The following is a 24,508-nucleotide window of genomic DNA, read 5'->3' as shown; positions in this document are numbered from 1 at the left end:
GTTATCAAACGGAGTCCGGCCTAAGACAGGCACTGGGGAGCTGTTTGTTACTAAACCGCTTGTTTATCTGGGACTAGTGTTGGTCCCAAAGGGCTGGGCATGGCCGGGCGCAGCGTAAGACGAGAGCTTTTTTAAACGTCGGGTGTTTAACGGCAGGAGAGGGGAGGAAGGAGAGGAAAAACAAAGTTTGCGTAATCGGGTGGGGCGGATATTGAAGATGGGTGGCAGTGTAAGCACTCAGGCACATAGCAACATGAGCTCCACCCAGGGAGATTCACTGAAGCGCAGGGGAAACGAGGTCAGGCCTGGGTGGAGCCTGCAGAGTGGCAGGCCATGGTATGGCTGTGTGATAGCAAGGTTAAAGCGATGCTTCAGCCAATAATCAAGTTGACAGAAAGTCCCTCTCAGTCGGTCAGCCAAGACGTGTTTGGTGTACGAAGTTTGTTTTTTTAGTCTATTATTCAAGTTACAATTCTGATGTAGCTAATACCTAACACGTGCCCCTGCAATGAGCATTGTGCAAACTGCAGATGATTATACACTTGCTTCAGTGTGTCAAGTTGCTTAAGGGCCCAATCATGATAAACTAAGTTTATCAAATAAAAGTTTGATGTAGTATGATGTAGTATATAAACACTGGTAAAGCTCCAAAACATACCATTAACTTCCCAGTTCATACTAACCTTATATTGAAACTAAGCTAAACTGCTTATTTTGAATGAATTGTTTTTGTGATGATACAAAAATGGGTGCATTTTTTTTAACATTATTGGTGCGCATGGATTTTAATGCTCGGAGCTCCGAGCTGAAGCCTCAAACTCCTTCACAAACACACATGCACACCCACACACACACACAGACCTTCTTTAGAACTTCAGCTTTGAGTCAGTGAATGATTTTAGCAGCTGTCTGTCTTTGAAAACTGATAACTTTATCGCCGTTACTTCTCCATGGATCCATTTTATTCTTTCTTTTTGTCCTCTTCGAATGAGTGTTTTTATTAAATGCAAGAGAAAGTAAAAATTCTCCACAGATTCCTACATGAACACCTTTGAGCTAACTTGAGAACCAGGCAGCTGGACATTTGTGGACCTGAATTTCCCACCTTTGGTTATTAGCTATGTAAATATGATGCTGTCCAATTTTTTTGGCGGTCATAAAAATTTGCGTGTAAATGTGTAAATTTGACTTTTGGCTGCTCAGTTGGATTGTGAACCTGAACTGTAAGAGTGTCTCATTACTTTCATTTCAAATATGTAGTGTCACAGGACTTACACTCGCACCTACACAGAGCCATGGACTCGAACAAATGTTCACATGCAGATGTCCGTGTCCAGGGCGCTGACGGTCAGAAGCTGAATGGACACTGTACACACACTCACACGCCCACACACACGCACACATACACATGCACGCACACACAGGTTGGCCATCCTTTTAAAGGGAGGTGTGTGCCCTTCTCTACAGCTCTGTCTCTGGTGGGGTTACCATGGAAACAGGCTTTGGCTGGAAACAACAGCAGAAAGAAATCCTGGGGTTTGCTTAGCTACCTCTCATGAACTCCTCTTTTGTCGCCGCCTTTATATGGACATTTTCCGAAATTTCCTGGCCCACAGTGTAGGTAAATTGGACAGCTTACTACAAAGCAGTTCAGCGCATTGTTCAGTATCATGCCTGAGAAAGCTGTATTTTCTTGTACTTATCATAATGCGTGGTATTCTGCTAGCATAGTTCATGCAAATTCATGAATCAAACACAGCCAATATTGCACAGTGTTTAAATACTGCGAGTGCACATTTACATAATGTACAGACTGGTATTCCGAGGGAACGCGCAAGCTAATAGGAGCTATTTTTCTTAGCCACTGTATGTGAGTGACTGAGCTGTGATGTGGGGTGTGCTGGTGTGTGTTAGCAGGCCGCTGTGTTGAGCTGTGTCTAGCTAGAATAGAGGAGACTCGGTGAGAGGGGACGTGCTCCGGGCTCTTGTAATGCATCCAATGAATCTTTCATTGGAGGAGTTGTCAGAAGTTCTGCTGAGCATTTGTGGCACTCTGAAATTAGACGTTCCAGCCAAGGCTGTTCTCTCCAAGTTACTCGGATACGGAGAACCCACCCCCTCCAATGCTGTCAATGAGAAGAGACACTGCCTCATAAAATCACCAGCAACTGACTGAGGACAGGGTTCATAGAGAATGATAGTGAACTAGTGACTACATGAATGTGGTTGTGGGAGAGCGGAGTTGGTTGGCACAGTCTTCACTCTCATACCATACATTAGGATAACCTAGCTGGCAGCAAATTGAAGTTGAACATTTTTGCTTTCAATGTCAGAAAGATTTCCTGGAATTAGTGCCTTCACAGCCACATTCATGTGGAGCACTTGTGTTATGTGGATGGTTGGCACAGCATTAAAAAACTGTAGTTTCAAAGAAGAAAGAAACAAACACAGCTTTTTATTTAAACCAGACCACAAAAAAAATGTTGATTGGCAAGCAGTTACCATTTTTGAATGAATGAAACAGTTGAAATCTTTCATGTCATTGTCTTGTTTTGAAGGACGTTAAGAAGGACAATAATCAGGATAATTTAACTCTCCACTTTGCCAATGTAAAACCTTTTTTTCTTTTAATAGCCTGTAATAAAACAACACAATTCATTGTGTCTGTTTTCTAGCTAGTGAATTAAAAATAAAATAAAAGTTAAATGTTTACAAATAAATGTCATATTTTAAAACATAATAATTTGAGTTCAACTTTATGCTATTTTCATTTTGAGATTTATCATCAAATGACCAAACAGCCTAGAGGTAAGAACAACTTATTAGAAACTGAATGTAAAGGACAGCTGTAGTTTTGGAGTTTTCAAATTCTATCAAAAAAAACTAGAAAAATAGACAAGCAAGGTTTTCTCTGACCATGGCCATATGGGTCACTGATATGACATTTATCAAATTATTTAATTGTTCATTTACTTTTTGCCTCTAAAAGTCTAAAAATGTCAGGTGGTGCAATCGTTCCAGCCATATATGTTGATTAACTAAACTATCAAGATAATTCAGTTATATAAAATTCTAAATAAAATAGTTTGACATGATTTTATGTTTGAAAACTTTAAAATAAGCACAAGGCACTTTTAATTTGACATGCTTTTACAAAAAAAGGGGCCAATGTATTGAATTCTAAAGAAGACCCAAATGGCCTTAATTGTGCAATGCTGAGGTCCGTAGCCCTTTCACAAATTTTGGAAAAAATGTCATTTTTGAAGCATGGTTAGAATGGTTCAGTTTACTGTGTCTGGTGGTATGACCTCAGGAAAACCATGAAAATGTGTATTATTTTAATATTTTCTTTTAAAAAATGTAAATATAAACTCAAGTTCAAGGACAAAGGTTTCTAAGTAGAAGGTGTCTAAGTACATGCCTGTTTAATTTGAAATTAGTCTGAAAAGTCAGGCGCAATCAGACCAGTTTTCACAACTGAGAAAGACAATTAAAAGCTTTGATAAAACTATATTGAAGATATAAAATGCACATAGATATAAATACACATGCAGATATAAACATGCACATCATGTCTTTTTAAAAAGGATTTGTCATTGACCCATATATATACATACCCTGTTATCTCACCCATAGCCCCTATCATACCAATCTCACCCATTGTCCCTATCAGAACACTCTATATTTACTTCATGTTAGCTAGCTAAATTTAGTTATGTTTTAAATTCTATATCAAAATGTAGCTTATTGCCATGAGGGCAATCATTTTGTCTTATGTGTTTGTAAGAATTCTCCCTGTTGACCTAGAAATTAACACTGTGTCACCCAACCCCTCTGCCAGCCAACCCTGTTCTCGCCTACATGTTGAGAGGTTCATGCTTGTTTTAGTCATTCTTTGGCCTCTGGTAAATCTCATCTGGTGCATCACAGAACTGAATACACTAGTTTTCTAAATCATGGCAGGAGAGTCTGTGTAGGCCTTTTTCATTTGTTAATTTAACCCCTTATTCTTAAAAAGCTCATATGTGGGCCCATATGTCCATACTTCTCCTTCAACTATGTGACTTATATTAGTTTCATAGTAGTTACAATAAATGGGGCGATTACTGATTTTATGAATTATTTCAGGCAGCACCAGTCTTGAATTTTTATGGTGAATTCCATATCTGCTGAATGAACACATAAAACACACTAGCACATTTCCAGTGCCTTCTGGTAGCCAAAGTCAGTATATAAATAGAATTATTTGTCCTTTAATTCAACTGGGTTAAACTGGCTGTTTAAATTCATTAATAAAAAACAGTTGCCTATTTAAATAAAATGAGATAAACAAAGTGCTACATTGAAAGAAAGAGGGAGTTGCCTATTCAGCACAATGACTCATACATAATTATGTTAGGACATTTTGGTACAGGTGTAGCAGCAGAATTCAAATACAGCGCAAACACACTCATCATAATGTAGCTACATAAATCAGCCAAAAAAAAAGAGGCAAAAACACCCCATTCAGATTGTAGCTGATATAATTTCAATTTCAAATGATTTCCAAAATTGTCTACATTTAGCATGTTTCTAAAAAGTCATGGTGGAAGTGAATGCTGCTGCACTGAAAAGTGTACACCAAGACAGCACATGATTACATAGTGCTGGTAATGTTTTTATATTTAAGTAGTTGTTTTATTATATGGGGATCCATGAAAAGTCCATTAATACAATACCTGCAGTAAAATGATATTATTGTGTTTTATGTGCTTTTTAAACATTCAGTTTATTTTAACAGTACTGCAATGTACCTAGTAGTTACCATTATAGTGATTGCTGTAATGATGCAGAGTTATACTTTATTGATCCAGCTGTGGGATTTGAACCCACAGCCTTCCAGTTGCTGGAGCGCTGCTCTTTCCAGAGGAAACTTTTATCGCTCAAACGTTGCTCTGTGATGGCTTAGAATTGTGATTCTCATAAAATTCTTTAGGATAAATAGAATTAGACAAAAAGGAGAAAGATTAGAGTTCAGTTGCAGATGAAGGTGAGCATTATTATCTTGGCAAATCTGATCACAATGTGTTACTTTATTGAGCTCTCTATTAAAACTCAAGAGGAGACACAAGTGAGGTCACTGGGCTCTTTTGTTTAGGACTTTGTCTTTCCATCTGATCTCACTGTTGTCTAGAAGAGACTAGAGATATTAGGGAGATCTCTTTTCTTGATATGTCTTTCCTGTGGGTTACTTTCAAGGCTACTGGCCACTCTTCAATAATAAGTCTTAAGATTAATAACTCAGTAATATACTTGCAGTTTAAGAGGTTGACTCCATTAACTAACGTCTTCAAACTGACTCAGTAAATCAGAGCGAGTGTCCCGCTGACCTCTGACCTCAGAGTTTTGGCTTGTGTTTTTGTCCGGACTTTCTCAGCATGACTGGCGGGGCGCCACCCTGCAGATAAACGGGAGTGGGTGGAACGCTGGCAGGACTGGACCATGTCTTTCTGCTCAGACTGGGTGGAGGAGGCTGTGATAGTGTGTTAATGGGCTACGCTGGTGACGTGCAGGGACAACACACTGACCAGGGGCTGATAGAGAGACAGCAGCACCAGCACTGGCCTCAGAACAGGCACAACATGCTCACTGAGAGGGAGTTGAGAGTTGCTGCTGCCTACAGCCGATCCTCCAGCAGCCTGCGCTCCGCTAGCATGCCTAATCACAGAGGACGCTACTGTTAGTCTCAGGGGACACTGATAGTAATCATGACGCTGGTGCATGACTGACTATGCAAGGGGGTGACACAAGACAAGAATATACAAACCTAGGCGTGGACATGATTTTACGCACAGAAGTGAAGACATGCATATAAATTTGCTGCTGAGTTTGATGTAGTATTTCAACACAAGTAAAATTTCACTCTCTAGTCCGTATAGCCCATATATGAAAAGGAGGCTGCTAAAACAGCCCATTCTGAAGTTGATGTTTTTGTAAAACCAAGGTGTTGAACCTACAGCAGTTTAGCCCCACCCATTAATACTGAAGTAATGATAAGTGTTTTAACATGGACTACTTTTTGAATGAGATACAATACAGGGCAGCCAATGACAATAGAGCTCATTTACATATAATCAGTCTTAAAGGCACAGTAACAAAAACAGCCTGTTTAAATTTAAGGGATAAAGAGGAGTTGGAAAGTAGTAATGTAAAAATTATTTTACTTTATTCATGAATAAAAGATATACAGCAACACTGTTTTGTCTTTCAGTTTACCAATTTTTGGTAATAATTGAGTAGATTTTCTCTTCTAAGTCTTCGGATCTAGTAAGCTAGCTACTTTTTTTTTTATTCTGTTCATCATTTTCATTGCCTGCTCTCATTTATTTTCTATTATGAAGTAACCAAGCTAACCAGCTAGTAATAAAATGAAAGATATTCTTCCCTTCCCTTTGCTTTTTGCACTGTTGTTCATGTGATCCAAGTATGTAGCTGCTACACTGTTCAGCAATGCTGTAGAACACTGCCTGTTCTGTCAGCCAGCACCAGTTTCGTAACACCACACTGGGTTTGAACAGGCCGATATCTTACCACTCTACCAGATTCATTAGCTCACCAATTACATCAGCAAACCAGGGTGGAACCGTTACAAATTAGTTGTGACATTTATAGTTTGTATGTGTGTTCTTGTATATGTGTGCATTTATATGTCGTCATATAATATAATATAAGTTCATGAAAATAGATAGGATTTTGGAGCATTTTTATTGGTCTGTTCTTCATTAAAATTATCACACAGTGTTAATCCTTTTACAAGCCATGGGCCTGCCATTTAGCCCAGAGTTTTATGACACACTAATATAACCTAAGAACATCTCCATTAGTTTGCATTGAAGTCCCTGGAGTTACTAAATAATAATCATTTGTATGAAATAAACCTGGAACATGAATGGATTAAGGGCAGCTGCTGTGCTCAAATGAGATGTTTTTGTTTGTTTGTGTGTTTTTTTTTTTTTCGGACGTCAGTGATATGTTCTTAGCTCACAGCAGCCAGCGCAAAACTATAACAGCCTTCCTCCTGACCCTCATGATTACTCACTCTGGCATTGGGGCAGTGACACATTTGCCCTCTAGTCTTTACCTTTTGACCACTGCTTGAATCAGAAGACCCAAATGCTCTTAAAAATAAAGTTTCTGTACGGGTCTTGGAGAAAAAAGAGATTTAATTTAGTGGCACAGAAAGAACCTTTACATACGTGAACCTTTACATGTGAAAGTTTTTTAAACTTCATAAAAGTTATTCACGCACACACATCTGGGGTACTGTAGTGTCTTTATGGAACAAAAAGTGGCTGCAAAGAAAACTTCCAGTACCTTTAAGGGTGCAGTGTAACTGTAAGTGTACATGCTGTGCTGTAAGTTTATAGAGTGTAATAGATGACTGTGTAACTAACGTACTCTTTGTCTTGCTCCCCCCAATGGCAGCACAAACAGACCCCAACGGCTTGTCGCCAAGACAAATCAAAAGTGACAGTGATGATGACGACCTGCCAAATGTAACCTTGGACAGTGTTAATGAAACAGGATCCACCGCGCTGTCTATAGCACGAGCAGTGCAGGAGTGAGTATGACTGCTAAACGCACACACACACCCGCACATACACACACACATATCCTCACCCATACTTTAAAACCAATCTGTCCTCTCTGACTAATGTTGAGTCTGCTAAAACAACAAAAAAGTAAAAAAAGTGAGTGGGAGTGTACACATATTGTAGCAGAGTAGCCATTATGCGTCCTCCTGAGAATGATGCATACCATACTTGAACTGTATTCTATTTTTGCCTCCATTCTATTCGGCTTTGCCTACACATTGTGAGCAGTCCTTTAAACGCTTTACTGTAACTCCTTTTTTTTTCTTTTGATAATTTACTGTAACTTCAGCACACTTCAAAAAGAAAAAAAAAGGTTCCTGAGTTGGAAAAACCTGTAATTATTATAGAACTTTTACCATACATGGAGGTTCTTTAACTTTTCATTTTCATTTACAAAAATGGCTCTTTAAAGAACCAGCCACTGAAAGATTTTAAGGGAGCCAGATGGGGTCATTTAATGGCTTTGCCCCAAAAGAAACCCCTTTCATTTTTAAGAGTGTAGTGCAACACACATTAAAAGGGATCCATGCTGAAGGTCCTGTTAGTCTTCAGTTATTATTTTATTATTGAATGATTTATTTAATCATAGATAATTATTGAATTGTTTTCTAATTATTTGTTATTTTGCTACACTATGTTAAGTGCCCTCTAGTATGTTAAGGTGGTTCTTCATGCAGAGGGGAACCATTTAGGAACGCTCTGAAAAACAAAGTTTTCTAAATTGTTCTTGGCTTAGTTCTAGGAAAAATGTTAAACTGGTAGAAACTTATGTGGAGGGTCTTTAAGCCTAAAGAGAATTCTTTACACATGCACGCATCTCATTTACAAAAATGGTTCTGGTGGAACCATCAACCGAAAGGTTCTTTAAGGAATCAAAAGCGAATCTTTTTGGGTCCAAAGAACCCTTTTATTTTTAAAAGCGTATTGCAAGGCACTTCAAAAAGGAACCAAGAAGTGCCATCATGAAGTTCATTCTTTTTCTAATGCTTACTAACATTAAATACTAGTTATTTAATTATTTTTGTATTGTTGTTCCTCTTGTTCCTATTTCATTGCATTTTCTACAGTATGTGAATGTTCTTCATGCTGCATAGGGAAACCATTCAGAAACACTCTTAAATTTGTACAGCCTTTACATAATGCAGAGGTTCTTTAATCTTAAAGAAGGTTCTTATCTGCACATCTAATTTACAAAAATGGTTCTTTAAAGAATTGTCAGTTTAAAGGTTCTTAGGAAACCAAAAGTACTATCTGTAAAATGTTAAACTGGTAGAAACTTTACAAGTTTCTTAAAAACATAACATTTCTAAAAGGCTCTTTAGGAAACTAAAAGTAATTCCAAAAAGCTCTCTTTATTTTTAAGAGTGTAGATGAAGGACTTTTTGCAAAATACTGCAAAACCCTGCATGACCAACTTCTCCACTGTTGGCAGCACTAGTTGTCATGTGGCTGAGATGAGTGAAGGCATCTCTCCTCATTAGAGACATTGCCCTGGTCCCATGCAGCCCGGGGGGCTTCCGTGAGAGCGCTGGCCCCATCTCCTCTCGTAAACTCTGTGGCGTTTCCTTGGCCAGGCCTGCGCCGGCCGCTTGTTATTTAGGCAAACTGCTTGGAAACTATTCCAGGATTCTGCTGTGTGTCAGAGTCCTCTGGAACAGCGCAGAGTAAATGTTTCCCTTTGCTGGGAGTGTGCTGCAGACAGACGAGGGACTTTGCCCCTGCTGGAACGCCATAGCCAAGGTTTAACCAGGACTTAAAAAAAAAAACATGCTGTTTCATAGAGGTGCTTTTTTGGTGTTTACAAAAGTGAGAAAGGGTGGGGAGAGAAAGAAAGAAAGAGAGAGAGAGAAAGAGAGAGAGAGTGCAGCTGTGTTCACTCTAGCTCATGAAATGAGATTACATTATGCCCAGTCAGGCTACAAGAATAACACTGATATCATAGCGTACCTATTGGGCCAGAACAAATAAACAGTTATCCTGTAAAATAAGAGTTATAAATATTTTCAAATGTTTGGCTTAAGACAGCGACTGTATTCTCACAAGACACCCAACTACAAAATCCAAATAAGTATCCTTCTGCGTCCTTTTTTTTAAACTTTTGCGAAATTACCCCAACACTGAGAGCTGAGATGGAGATTTTTGCTCATATTTGCGGGTGTGCCAGTCAGCAGTCAACTGTGTGGTGGGTGAGTGTGGGTGATGGGCTTGGTTGGCACTACCCAGCCCACTGAGATGAAAATAACTCTGACCTGTCAGTGCTCAGTCTATGCAAACTCTCCCTACTGCAGTGGTTCCAATACTAGTCCTGCAGGCCCCCAGACGTCACATTGTAGCATTTGCCCCACTCTAACACTCAGGAAGGGCTTGTTAATGACCTAATTTTTTGGATCAAGTATGTTAGGGAAGTAGCAGGTAAGATTTACAGCACAAGTAGGTTTGTTACTGCCTCACTATAGCACTGACATTGTTGACAGTGTTCCACTGCTGCCAGTTGTGCAGCTATATTAACGTAAAGGACCCATAACCCACATTTTTCTTGTGTTTGATTTTTGTTCCTGTGGTCCCATTTTTATGTACCAGACATTGTCATTACATGACCATTTCCTAAATGCTCTTTATCTCTAAAATTAAACGGGCTGTTTTTGTTACTGTGCTTCTACTGCACTGGCTTTACATGGTGAAACTTTCATGCAACTAGTTGCAAGTTGTGAGTTGCCTGCAATATAATTTCAGTGAATCTATTTGATACATCGTATATTTCTCATTATAAGATCATTCGTAATATATACATTTACAGCATTTTATCTTCTTTTGATGTTTTTTCCAAATGTCATTGCCATTCTTTTTTCTGTCAAAATATCTGTTTTTTTATCTATCTATCCAGGGTTCTTTACTATATATTTACATTTTTTATCTTTTGTTTGTATGTTAACCATTGAAAATGAATGTTTAAGCAGCAGTTATGGTTATTGCCCATAGCACAACAAGTCCATCGCGAACATCGCGTCTCCTCTTCTGTAATAATTTTTATCCTTTGAATCCCAAATCACTCTGAGTTCTGTAAAATTGCAGGGCAATGAGAGAGGAGAAATTGAATCTAGCTACACAGATCATGAACAACAAGCTAACAAAGAGGAACAAATGACGGCACAGACAGCCATTTAAACAGCTATTAGCATGAACTTGTTAGTTAATTCAGCTAGTTACAGAAACATTAGCTTTAACAAACTCAGGTTTGTTGTTGTGGCTCAGGAGGCTGACAAAATTAAAAACTACCAACCTTGAGCCATTCAGGGTGGGCACCTTTTCTACCACCAGTAAACCATCTTCTGTTTTATTTTGTTGTCTGATTCAGTGAAATCAATGCTTAAAAGTATGTAGTTTGAAGTTATGTTGTGCATTACTGACATTTTGATTGGCTGTTTCATGAAACTTGTTTCACGAAGATGTGATGCTTGTAACTGTTGTGGCTGAGTTTCAGCGCAACAAAAGATGCTTGTAAGTTTCACTGTGTAAAGCCAGCCTGTGATCATATATGTAAATTCTACCTCTCTATTCTAATTGGCTACCTTGTATAGTGCCTGATTTATAACTTCAGTGTGAATGGGCAGAGCTAAGTTGCTGTAGACTGAAAAGATTGATATATGTAAATATGTTTTCATTTTTGTGACATCACAAAAATGGTGAATTCAAAACAGGCACTTTAGTTTCCATATAGGAACTCTGTATAGACCCTCGCTTGTGACATCGCTCCTTAATAAAAAGTAATGCATGGCCATAACTTACTAAGGTGTGGGGACAGGCCTCTAATGCATGGTCATGACTTAGAAAGGCAGATGAAATGTCTCCAGTTGGGCTCCAAAGGGGAGCGAATGGTACATTTTGAAATCTTAAAAATTGGGGAAAAGTTGATGTCAGTTTGCACATACCTCATTGTACATGTATTTACTTTTAGATTTACTCTTTAACACTTATAAGTCTAGAAGTATTACTGTCATTTCATCTTACTCTTCTCATTAATACTACAAATGTAGTATAGATTGAATTGTAGAACCTGCACTTTGAATAGAATTTCTCTGCTTGTTTCCAAGAGCTACAGGTGAGAAATAATAAAGATCATACTAAACCATGCTGTTGTTCTCACTGGAGATAGTGGTGAATTCTAATGTTTAATATTCTTTATTCATGACATCAAATTCAGAGAGTTTGTCAGACTTGTACAATGATGATAAAAACATTGCTTTATTCATGAAAACACTAAAGGACAGGAGCACCGAGAGCTTCTCTATCACAGTACTGTCTTTAATCAGACTGGGAGAGAACTATTTTGCCTATTACAAACTCTGCACTTCCAAATGTCTCTTGACTGGAACTGCCCTACAAAACAGCATCTGGCAACGCTGGCAGGGAGGCGGCAGACGCTATCAGTCTTAAATGTCACACTTTATGAGATGTGAGTCATTGGAGGAGCCGTGGTACGGTGTGTGTGTGTGTGAGGGTGTGTGAGAGAGGGAGAGGTGATGATGGCACTATCAGAGAGTGTGCACCTGATCAGCACTGTGGGGGAGACTTACATGTGCCTGGAGCTCCGTCTGAAGCACTCTCCTACTCCCACATGGACAAACCTTCTCCAGTGATGTGTGTGTGTGTGTGTGTGTGTGTGTGTGTGTGTGTATACAAAACCCCACCTCAGTGGTGTCCTCCATATTCATGAATGCTGGGGGAAGATGCAGTGCTATTGTTAGAGTGGCCCTGGCAGATTCTGCCCCATCCCTTGAGTATCCGGGGCCGTTCAAGTAAACAGGTGGGGGAGCACACATGCACACACATACACACACTACAGTTCTGGAGTACCTTAAACACAGTTCAGACCCCCTCCCCCCCTTCTTTACTGTTCTGTACTGATGCTCGCTCTCCTTCTCTGTCATGTGGGGCTGGATTCAATTGCATTTCTTTAGGAAATGTTTCAGTGCATCATGAATTCTCAGATTTCACCGTGATTTGATTGAGTTTGCACAATAATTAGGCTGCGATTCTTTAAGAAATGATTTAGTGCATCATGAATTCTCAGATTTCACCTTGATTTAATTCACTTTGCACAATGATTCAATTACAATTCTTTAGGAAATTATTCAGTGCATCATGAATTCTCAGCATTCATTATGATTTGATTCACTTTGCACGATGATTAGGTTACGATTCTTCAGGAAATGATTGAGTGGATCATGACTTCTCTGATGTCACCATGATTTGATTAAGTTTGCCAATGATTCAATTTGATAAAACTTTTTAGGAAACATTTCAAAGCATCATGAAATCTCTGATGTCGCCATTTGATTCGGTTTTCACAACGATTTGGTTTGATATTTATTCTTTAAGGAAGCAATTTAAAGTATGACAAAATCTCTGATGTCACCACGATTTGATTCAGTTTGATTGATTCAGTTCGATTACAGTTCTTTAATTCAAAACATCATGAAATCTTTGTTGTCACCACAGTTTGATTAAGTTTACACAGCAATTCAATTATGATTCTTTAGCAAACAGTTAAAGCAAGGCTCTCAAAGTATGGCCTGTGGGCCAAAGCGGGCATTTTTTGACCTCCCAGAAAGTCACCTTAACCCCACCCCTTCACTCAGCAAGAGAATATACTTTTACACTATATATAGCTTCTTAAAGATGTAATAAACAATTGAATGTAATAATCATGACATTTCGGATGTGACCACGATTTGATTCAGTTTGCATATCTATTTGATTTGATTGTGATTCTTTAAGAAACTATTTTGTGCATAATGAAATCTGATTTCACCGCAATTCAGTTTAATTTTCAATATTTCAAAATCAATACAATTGAACCACTACCTTTAGTTGGATGCTCTGTCTGAAGAGCCACCAGCCTCATCCTTACTCTCTCTGTCTCTCTCTCTCTTTTTCTCTCGCTCTGTGTGACTAAATGACCACTGTTCAGGCTCCCTGCCCTCATTGGCCTTGTGTTCAAACTAATCCTGCTGACCCCCCTTTCTCGCCTCCTATTCTTTTCCACTGACTTCTCTCTCTCTCCCTCTCTCTCTCTCTCTTTTAAATCTGTTGCTGTAAGGTCTTGTATTCTTTGTGTCACTTGTTTAGGCCGTTGTGTCGGGGTACTGTCTGAGCGCCTCCAGCAGAAAGACCCTTTCACAGGTGACTCAGAGGGGACGGCTGAAACAAAGGAACAAAGGCACAATGCAGTCCTGTATGAAACAGATCGCTAGCACCATTTCCACAAACAGAGGAATTCATACACACGCACAAAGCCGGGATGTCAGGGTTATGCAGGGTTCAAGGCAGCCGTGTGGGGCTTTAGCAGGCTGAGAGTGTGTGAGTGTGTGTGTTCTGCGCTGGGCTGATCAGCCTTTCCTGTCTGCCATGCGGCACTACCCACTAATGTCATCAGTTCTCTGCGCTTTATGGATCAGGTGAAGAGGGTGTGTGCATGAGCCAGGCTGATGCAGTCTTTTTTATGATTCTCATGGCATCCCCTCTGAGTGAGAAGTAAACATCCTGTGAGAGTTCGCTGCTGAAAATCTTTCCACTGTAAATCCTCACTGTCGCTTCCCCGACTCCCCTCAGCGCTCCCTGTGCTTTTAGGAGCCCTGCTCCAACTCCCCCTTCTCTCTCTTCCGTCTGCATTCTTCTCTTATCCCCCTCTGATGTTCATTCTTCATTCTTACCAGAGCAGTGGTAACACTCTAGTGGAGCAGTCTAACACTCTTGCTGACACCTGAACTAATTTGAAACACTAAACTCTAAAGGACTTGGGGTCTAAACTTCAGTTACTTACTCTTGTAACTACACACCGTACGTATTAGTCTCGTTGTAGTTACTGAATGATTGGGAGTAGATGCTGGAAAATTCAACACCCAAATAATCGTAGTCTTAATTGGTGAAATTCTACATGCAGAATTTCTATGCAACTTAAAAGTTACACAAAGCAATTCAAAATAACGCAACACATTTTATTCTCCCACTAATTAGCATGATTATCTAAGATATCAAGATATCTAAACCAATCCAGTGTGTTATTTGCATTTTTGTATCATTTCAAGAGAAGAGAAAGTTAGCAAGATCATGATACAGCAGGCTAACAAAGCAGAACCAATGCTGGCACAAACAGGCTTTCCAATAGCTGTAATGTTAACTTTAGCTGCCTGTGTAACTAGTTAATTTCCCTACCTGGTTACTAGCAAATAAACTTGCTCCAAAAGAATAATTTGCTGTCACTTTAAATGAGTGGTAGAGGTTGGCTGGGAGTCCAAGACAGCACAATAGATCTCCCTCTTTCTGGGTGGGTAGGATGGCCCTCCGCTTGATGCCAGCACAATACTAGCCAGTGCAGGTGTCTGTTAGCTGATGTAACAGAATTGGCAGTTAGCGTTCTCCTCCAAGCGCACTGAGCTGTCCAGTGGCATTGCATTGACGAGCAGTTCAAAAAGATGCGGTGGCACTTTGGTGTCTTGGAGGAAGCACATGCTAGCCTTCAACCTGCCAGCTTGGCAGCATTGTGTGGTAGAGGGAGACCTGTCTAGTGGGTGGAACTGAACATGACCAAATTGGGGTAGGGTTTAACTTTAAAAAAAAAAAACAGTGGTAGGAAATGTGGAGTTTTTTAGATGACATTGTTTGATGTGGTCATGTGGTCATTTTTTTTATATAACTTCCAAGTTGCTTTATATAATGCAACACAAGTAAAATAAGATTGTGTGAATGTAAGTTTCAAGTAACTAAAAATGAGTGAGTTTGACCATGTAAATCTAGTCTAAGATTAATCTGAATAAGCTTGGGGTTACTTTTCATTGTTAGTCGGATCAAACAAACCAATAATGAGCTCTTAGTGATCTGAGCACATGCTGATACATTTCGCTATGCCCAATGTGGACATAGTGCGCCCCACTACTCTGGCGGCATATGTCTCTGAATGTTTAGCTGGCGGAATGTTAGGTTAAGACAAGGTTAACAAGCCCTACCTGAGCTGGGTGTATTAGAGCATAGAAAACACTAAAAAATGAAGGGCTACTCCAGGACAAATTTTGAGAAACCCTGTATGAGAATGTGTGGTACTCTCTCTCTCTCTCTTTCTCTCTCTCTCTCTCTCTCTCTCTCTCTTTCTCCCTTAACATCAGTCGTTGCCTCCATCCTTCTCCCTGTCTCTTTGTTCTCTTTCCTTTTTCTCTCCTCTCTCTTTGCTGTGTGTGATTTGGTTCTGGGCAGAAGTACAGGGGAGTTGGAGTTCAGCTTCATTTCTGACACATTGGCTCATTTCCGCTAGGCCTCCGCCTGGCACTGCGCCAACACCAACAGGTGATCCCTGGAGCAGAGGAGAAACAGGAAGTGGGCTGCGTGTGGTGGAGACAGTCCACTGGAGGCATCGTCTGGCCCCACCCACCTGGCCAATCACCAGGCAGGGGGGAGAGAACTGATCTTACTGCTACAGGGGGAGAGAGGGGGGGTGGGGGCGTTCTGTAGCTGTTTCTACTAAGGTTTGCAAGATGAAGAGACATTAAATTACACACTGATACACATGTGTAACACTTCTTACACACACATACAAAGGTTTCTATACACCATCAGGATGTATATATGTTATATTGTATATTGTATTCTTTTAATGTTACCTGTATTTATTGCAATATTAGTGTTAATATTAGTGTTATATATTAACACTTACTGACTAGATAAATAACTTATTACATCTAATGAACTAAACTAATAATTTTGCACAGTACTCTTTGTAAGTGCATATATGTATATACACACCAACTGAGCACTTTATTAGGTACTCCTACCTTGTACCTACACTCAGTATCCATTTTATCAGCTCCACTTACCATATAGGTGCACTTGTGGATCATTTCGACCAATGCAGTGAGTTTGACTTGGTGATGGTACTGTCCACTTAGCTACCTTGTTGTTCTACCTTGTAGAAATAAAGTCAGAGACAGTAGCTCATCTGTTGCTGCACAGTTTGTGTTGGTCATCCTCTAATCCTTCATCAGTGGGCACAGGAAGCTGTTGGCTGGATATTTTTGGTTGGTGGACTACTCTAAGTCCAGCAGTGACACTGAGGTCACGAATGAACACACGACCACCACATCAGTGTCACTGCAGTGCTGAGAATGAGCCTGTGGGGGTCCTGACCGTTGAAGAATGGGGTAAAGGTGGTTAACAAACTATGCAGAGAAACAGATGGACTACAGTCTATATATATGATTTTTCTTTAGTTTCTATCCTAAAAGTGGACAAAAGCAAACACACACACACATTCACACACACACAGACACAGATACTGCTTGGAGAGTGTATATCCTCTTCTCTTTTAGCACACAGTGACGTGGCTTTGCTGTCTGCTCCAGTAGTGTTAAGCTCATTGGCTGATACACAGCATAATAAAACCTCTTACTGAAAGCCAAGCAACTCTGTCACCACTTATCACCACAACTCAAAACAGTCCTGCGCTCACGTGTCAATATTTCATTAACCTACAGCCACTACAAACACAAACACACAGAAACATTAATGCTGTCCAGTTTTCATCCATTAGAGATGAGATGCCATCAGATATTGATCTAGTGTGAAAAGACTGGCCAGAGCCTATTCATTATGGCAGAACACAGTGGTGAACTATCATTAGGGGATAGCAAGCAAAACACTCAAAAACAAGATGCTCTGTGCTGAAAATTGGTGGTTGCTTCAGAAAGAGAAATGATCGGTCTTGGCTTCTCAACCAAAAAGCTCAGTTGAAATATATCAGGGATAGAGCGCCATCTAGTGTTTCATGAAGCATAGATCTAAACCTGTCTCTTCCCTGTAGCTGTTGGGCTGTGTTTTTTTGTGGTTACGTACAGATGTGTTATGTAGTAAAAGAGGCAGAGCAGTCAGTTGGCATTAATATAAAGAAGAAGAAAACTTGATGAAATCAGCAATGCACAAAAAGAACATGATTGCTGATGCAGTAATATGCTGAGAGAATAAAGAGCTGTCTGTTTCTGATTAAATAGTCCCTACTTGGATGTTACATGCTGATAATATTTGACTCTACAAAATGAAAGCCATGATCTGTGTACTTTTAGATGCAGTATGCATGGCTTTTGCCAATGACTGTTTTATATATAGTTAAGTAATGCTGCACATACAGTAAATATGTACTTAAAACTATGCACTTATTTATCTTTTACCTAGCTAATAGGTAACTTAAAGGACTAGTTTAGCAGTATTAGTACTAGTTAGTACTAGTTTGGTTTTTCAGTTTTGTAATGAAGCTACAAACAATTACAATGTACAATACTGAGACACCACCTTTCACTGATTTCCAGTCAAACTGACCATTAAATTCACACTGTTTATTATTTAGGAGCTATTTCTAAGAAGATAATTCACTTGCATAAGGAAGTGGAAAATATGTGTTAAAAAAGGAGTTTCCAAAACTGGAGTTCAAATAGTAATTAAAATATATAAAGGAAATGGGACTCCTAATAACTGTGCAAGACCTGATAGGCCATCAATACTGTCACTATCAGATAAACAGCACTTGCAGCTTTTATCTTTGAGAGAGAGGAGAAAATCAAGCTCCATTCTTGCTTCAGATCTGAAAAAATCCACAGGTGTTTTGTCCATTCTTCCACTGTTAGAAGACAACTCAACATTATGAGTCTGAAAAGATCAAGGAGCCGTTATAGAAAAAGAAATAGACACAAAAAGAAGAAAATCTGCAAACTAAACAAAGAAGCTGCTGATGTTCTCAGAACAATGGACTGACCACCTCAGAGTCCAGACCTATCGCTGAATGTGTTTGAGATTACTTGGATCGTAAGAAGCAAAACATGCAACCAACTTCTAAGACAACTTTAGAGGTGTGAAAAAACATCCTTGCAGGATGAGTTGTTAAGTAAATTAAAGACTTGTTTACATTGTTTCTGACTCTGTATCACATTATATTTATTAGACAGTGGGCAAATGTACAGCTAAAAGCATAAGTAGCAGACATGTTGAAGCCTGAATGTTGTCCCTACTTTTATTTATTCTTATTTTCTTTGTCTATTTTACCGATCTTTCATTTAGAATGAATAAACCTCTTTTTCTTTGGATTTTTGCATGGTTTGTAGCTACAATTTACTGATTTTTGTAAATGACTACTTATAAATAAACCAATAAACCAGTAAAATTTACATGGAATCTCCAGCACCAAATGTATTCAAAGAGAACATTACATTTGTTGGAGAGCAAACTTACTAACTGTAACTTCAATCAATGTGCCACTTGGAGACAGTAGTGAGTTCAGACATCAGCTGAAAGGAACCCCCTGCTGAGACCATCACAAGCTGATTAGAGTAGGTCAGGTTTCAGCTGACTCACTGTCTGGCTCTGTGTAGTGCGGTTCATTTGCTTTCTGCTGACTCATGCTCCTCTCCTCTCTTCATTCAGTTCCATGTCACCATTCAGTATTGAGAGCATGCGGCGCCCACGGCGGTCCGAGTCCCCGGACTCCAAGAAGAGGCGCATTCACAGGTGTGACTTTGAGGGCTGCAATAAGGTTTACACCAAGAGCTCCCACCTGAAAGCACATCGGAGGACACACACAGGTTAGACACACACACTGATGCATGCGTAAAGTCATTATTATGCTCTGTTTTTGTATAAAGGCATAAAGCTATTAACTGCAAATTTTACCTAACTGATTGACTGATTGATTTCAGTTTTGAGTATAATTCATTTCTAGTAAATACTGAAGCTACCAGTATGTTCCTTTGTTTAGTAGCTTTGGAGTTTCTGTTATAGATACTGTTTTTAAAGCAGACCTATTATAGGATATTCTGAGAACTTCAAGAGTCTAAAACAGGACCTGGAGACTCAAGGTCCAGGACAGGTTGATGATATTCTACATTTCCCCAATATAGCCTGCATATTAGTTTCTCTTTTCTCCTCTGAAATCAACATTGAATAATTAATTATTGAATAATTAATAGTTGCTACTAGGGCTTCATTGATGTGAACATTTTGTCACCTCAGTCAGCTCAGTCAAAACTTGTTGTCCAAGAATGTAAGTGAATTTTCCGCTTCATCATCTTGTCATCATATCTTCATCAATATAATGTTGATTTTGCATTTGAGACCTAAACTTCCAGCCAGATCCTCTTTAAGTATCTACATTAAAACATACATTAGTACATTTTAAATGATTATTTCAGGCTTTACAGAGCGACTTGCAGCAGTTATGCCACTTCTTTACATTTTAACAGAAAATCGTATATAGTGCAGCTTTAAACAGTGATTTACTGACTAATAATTTGTCAAAAATGACTGTCAGTTCTCCACTGTCAACTTCTTAAACACAAATAGTGTTTAGAAACAAGCAGAAACTCACATGCCAGTTTAAGCCTGATTGAGTCAAGTGGGATTTTAAACTCAATCGCTGTGTCTTTGGGAGCTGCAAATCTGTGGTTTAAACTAAACCCAATGGCTGTGTCATTTAAAAATCACACATCTGCCACTAGATGTCGCTGTATCTCAGGTTTAACTGAGGTTTATCTCCAATCTTCTAAAGACTGCTACAGGTAAGATTTTTGTACTTTAAGCGCATCTTGAGTTAAGATTGTTTACTATACCATAGCTACGCCTATAAACCTTTCACCATGATGTTTTCTGGACTATAAAACCTTAAAATCTCGGCTTATTACAGACTAAGGCTTATTATTCAGACACTACAGGGACCTCAGTGCAAACTGGTTGACCTATTCTTATCTTATAAAAGCCTGTAGGTAGGACATGGCCATTTAGAGGGTTTAATTCAAGTTGTAATTAAATGCTGTTTTGCTTAATTAAACACACTGAGATACTAGATTCAGGCTATCCCAACTATTCAAAAGGGAAAAATTTACATCTCAGCAGGCATTTTATTCTTTATTTTTCATTTAACAATTCAATCTTTGCATTTCAAACATTCAGATTTTTATTTAAATATATAAGGAAAATTTCACATTTCAGCTTTTTTTTGAAATTGTATTGAAATGAAAATTCATTAACTGACAAATTTGAAATAATTCATATAGCAAAATGTGTCCTTTTTATACAGTGTTTTATTTTAGTTGGGCTGATCATGGTTTACTGGACGTTAAGTGGTGGATCAGGTAGACTTGTTCTTGTTTTGACAGAGCAATCAGGTTTAATTTAAATGAGACTAAACTGCTGCTAAGCTAATGACAGAGCAATAGCACCACAGTCTTAAACAAAAATATTGTGTTGTGGTAGGTGGATCTTGGGAAGTAGTTGGCTTCTGTTAATTAGCTTTTATTTTATTTTTTATTTTTTAAATATTTTTTTCCTTCAGTTAACATGTTATAAAATGTTGTCCTTATGTTAAAGGTTAGGTTTGGAGTTTGGATTCAGTAGCATTGCCAGTTTTTCAGCCATTGTACCTTTCTTTTCTTTTCAATTGAACCTTAGTCTACCAGCGCAAAACAAGCCTTTATGCGACCATAATATGCTCCCACAATGCACCTGAATTTAACATTTAACACGATAATTCAGGTTGCACGTGTATATTGTGGCCGTATCTTGGCATATTTCACACTGCGTTTTCTCTTGTACTTACATCTGGTCCTGAGAGTTTAAACAGTGTCATTCTGATGGTAAATATTTTATCAGCACAGTGTCTAATCACTATGGCTGCTGCCAGTGTCTATGGAAGTCTCTCAACAACACCTCTTTTGAGACCCATTTGCAAATCTACACCTGTTTTTAAAAGGTGGTGAAAAGTTCCATTTTTCTCAAACTTCAGTAAATCTAGCAGCCATATGTGTAATATCTCCACCCATTTTTTGCACAGTCCTCCCACATATTACATGGCCCTCCCTCAAATGCATATCAATGAAAAAGATTAGCACATTTTGCGTTTTACCATGTACATAGCTCATAAACTGTGGGCTTTAGGCTTGTGCGCTTGTTTTGTACATAACATGCGGGAAAAGTGTGTCTGATTTTCACCTGAAACTGCTGCAAAAGACTTAGTACTTTAGCCCATGTGTAACTGATGCAAAGCTCAACTCTTAAACAGCTATATGAGTGAAAATATGCTATATTAGTGATAAAACATGGGTAAGTGAGTGAGTGAGTGAGTGAGTGAGTGAGTGAGTCAGTCATTCATTCATTCCGTCAATTCATTACAAGCCAAGTCTATGAGATACTTTGCACCTGACAAGCCTAAGCGTTAGCAAACTTCCTGAACTTGGTAACTAACAGATGAGTGATGATGAATCAGGAGTCTTTGAGCAGTGAAATCACCAAACTGTGTTGGACTGTGGCCCTCCAGGACCAGACTTGAGTACTCCTGGTCAAGAGTCTTTAATCCTTTGGCCTGTTGCTAATGTATAGTGTTTTTCTCGTTTTCTTCGGCAGGTGAGAAGCCATACAAATGCACATGGGATGGCTGCACGTGGAAGTTTGCCCGCTCGGACGAGTTGACGCGGCATTATCGGAAGCACACAGGGGTCAAGCCCTTCAAGTGTGCGGACTGCGACCGCAGCTTCTCGCGCTCTGACCACCTGGCCCTGCACCGCCGCAGACACATGCTGGTGTGAGCCCGGTCCACCTCACACACACATTCTCTCTCCCAAACACACGCGCATGCATGCCGGGCCGGGGGGAGCTGGGTTCTCCCCCTGCACTCGTTCAGCTGGGCTGGACACAGTCACAAGCGTACCGGACCCCAGGGATGAGACAGAAGAAAGACGGAAGAGGTATGAAGGATATGTGTCCGTAGAATTCCTCAAGGATGGAACAGGTCGGTCTTACAGGCTTGGGGTCAGTTTGGATATTCAGGATGTCTTGAACACGGACATATGGCGATGTTCAGCACCTGCTAGCTGGTTATTGAGTGAGAGTTCTTCTGTCTGCAGTTTGTTTTTCACTTTTTTTCATTCAGCATCCTTTTTTTTTGTTTGTTTTGTTTTTTTTTTTGAAACGGCTGCTTCTTTTCGTCATCAACAATGTGAAGAACTTCAGAATGGAGCAGCTGCATTCATGCCTTCCTTTTCTGACCCAGGCTAGACCTGGGCTAGAGGGCGGAGCAGGTGCAGCCAAGTTCCTTCAGGAACAACGTTGTTGCAAACAGTGATCTCCTGCTGATGCTTCTGGAAGCCATCGTACCTGTGCAGGGTTGAGGGGTCAATTCCATGGCAGCAGAGGAGGAACCCCAGGCAAGAAGGCCGGAGATTTTTTTCAATTTACCATAGGTCAGCAAACCAGCTAATGAGATTACTCACGCAGCAGGCGACACATCAACAGACTTTTTCACTGTCGTTGTATTTTGGTTCCCCCCGATGTTGGTTTTACACCAAAAAAACTGATCTTTGAAGCACAGGCACTGAAGTGTACGGAGTTTGTGTGGCTTTATGAACTCTTAGAAAGGCCTTACGACTGCGTTTGGTAACACTTCAGGTTTTCAGCCTTGTCCATTCGTATTGGTGCATTCTGTTCTGTGATAAGCGAGTTAAGTGCAATTGTACACGATTCATAGAATTTTCAGTATAAGATTATTTTGCTTTTCTTTTTCCTTCTTCTTTTTTTAACAATGTACCCTTTCTGTATATTCTTGCTTTGAAACAGCTTTGAATAGGATGGGCCCCTGAAATCAACAGTACAGCAGTATGTTCAGCAGTATTACTCATTCAGTCACCCCAACAAATGATCTAAAGAGGAACTGAAATGTCAGACGCATCACTGACCTTTCCCATGTTTGACTGGCGGGTTCGGTGCTCAATGTTCTTTGCCCATCTTATTTTTTTTCTTTTTGGCTCCGAATAAATCGGGGTATAAAAAGGCCGACCAGTTCTGCTAATGTGGGCCTTCAATAGTGTGGTCATACTTGAACAGACAATACATGCCAGGAGAGCAATACACTCACTCAAGAGCAACTGGGGAGTCTGCTCTGACATCAGAGGGCTTTCAAAACATGGACAAATCTTTGGCTTTCTACCAGTGCCACTTGGTTTTCTATACTGCAAAATCTTCTATATTTGTAACGGATTTGTAGCTCTGACATGTTGGACATTCTCAACCCCCAAAAGGATTGGATTGCATTTGAAAGACTAGATTTTCTTTTTAAAAGTGTAATTCGATACAGCACTGCAGAGTTTGCCCTAACGAAGCTCACTTTGTCCCCATATACTCTACTGAATCATGTCCAATCATGTACAATATTGCTGTATGGAATTTAATTCAGCGTTTTGTTAGTATTAAAAAGGGTCTTCTCACCATATGGTTATGTATTTGAATGCATTAAATGGGAATTCCAAAAATCTCTGCAGAATTCAATTACTGAGATGTAAACAAAGTCATTCAGAGTGGTTTGATGTGAAATGAATCTCTCTGAATCACTTTGTTTACATCTTATGATTCAATTATGCAGAATCTTTTTCAAAAATCCCTTTTATTTTGGAATTTCCCTTTAAATAATGCATGTCTGTACACTAATAAAATTACCTTTTATTAGAACTGTACAGCAATCCAGATTGCAGATGGAATCAGAATTCAGCCTCATTCTTTTACAACAAAAGCAGCCACTAGAGGGCAGTCATTTCAAAGAAGTTCCTTAAAGAACAATATAGACTATATAAATTATTCCAAATGAAGATACTAATTTTAGAGATTTATATGATATTATTTGTCAGAGAGATGAACAGTGAGGTGACGAAGTAATGAGTCGCCTATTTTGAGCTGCCAGAATTTGCGCTTACCTTAACCATTGAAGATAAACACTAAGTGAATATCAAAGGCAATATAACAAATATATCAGTTCTTTTGGTGTACTGATCCCAAATACAGGCCATTCTTAAAGGGGA

General features: G+C 39.3%; 1 protein-coding gene across 3 annotated transcripts in view; it reads left to right on the top strand.

Moving 5' to 3' along the window:
* The window catches only part of klf12b (Kruppel-like factor 12b), a 58,572-nt gene extending 35,048 nt beyond the window's left edge, over positions 1–23,524 (top strand). For all 3 annotated transcript variants that reach the window (XM_036580635.1, XM_036580549.1, XM_036580474.1), the window contains exons 4-6: positions 7,465–7,600; positions 19,095–19,252; positions 22,065–23,524. In XM_036580635.1, the coding sequence (XP_036436528.1) occupies positions 7,465–7,600; positions 19,095–19,252; positions 22,065–22,246 (476 nt within the window). In that variant the 3' untranslated portion in view covers positions 22,247–23,524. The remainder of the gene's footprint in view (positions 1–7,464; positions 7,601–19,094; positions 19,253–22,064) is intronic.
* Positions 23,525–24,508: the final 984 nt, after the last annotated feature.

Source organism: Colossoma macropomum, unplaced genomic scaffold, assembly GCF_904425465.1.
Source record: "Colossoma macropomum unplaced genomic scaffold, Colossoma_macropomum, whole genome shotgun sequence".
Lineage (NCBI taxonomy): Eukaryota > Metazoa > Chordata > Actinopteri > Characiformes > Serrasalmidae > Colossoma > Colossoma macropomum.
The sequence above is the reverse complement of the archived record's forward strand: the minus strand, read 5'-3'. Positions and strand labels throughout refer to the sequence as shown.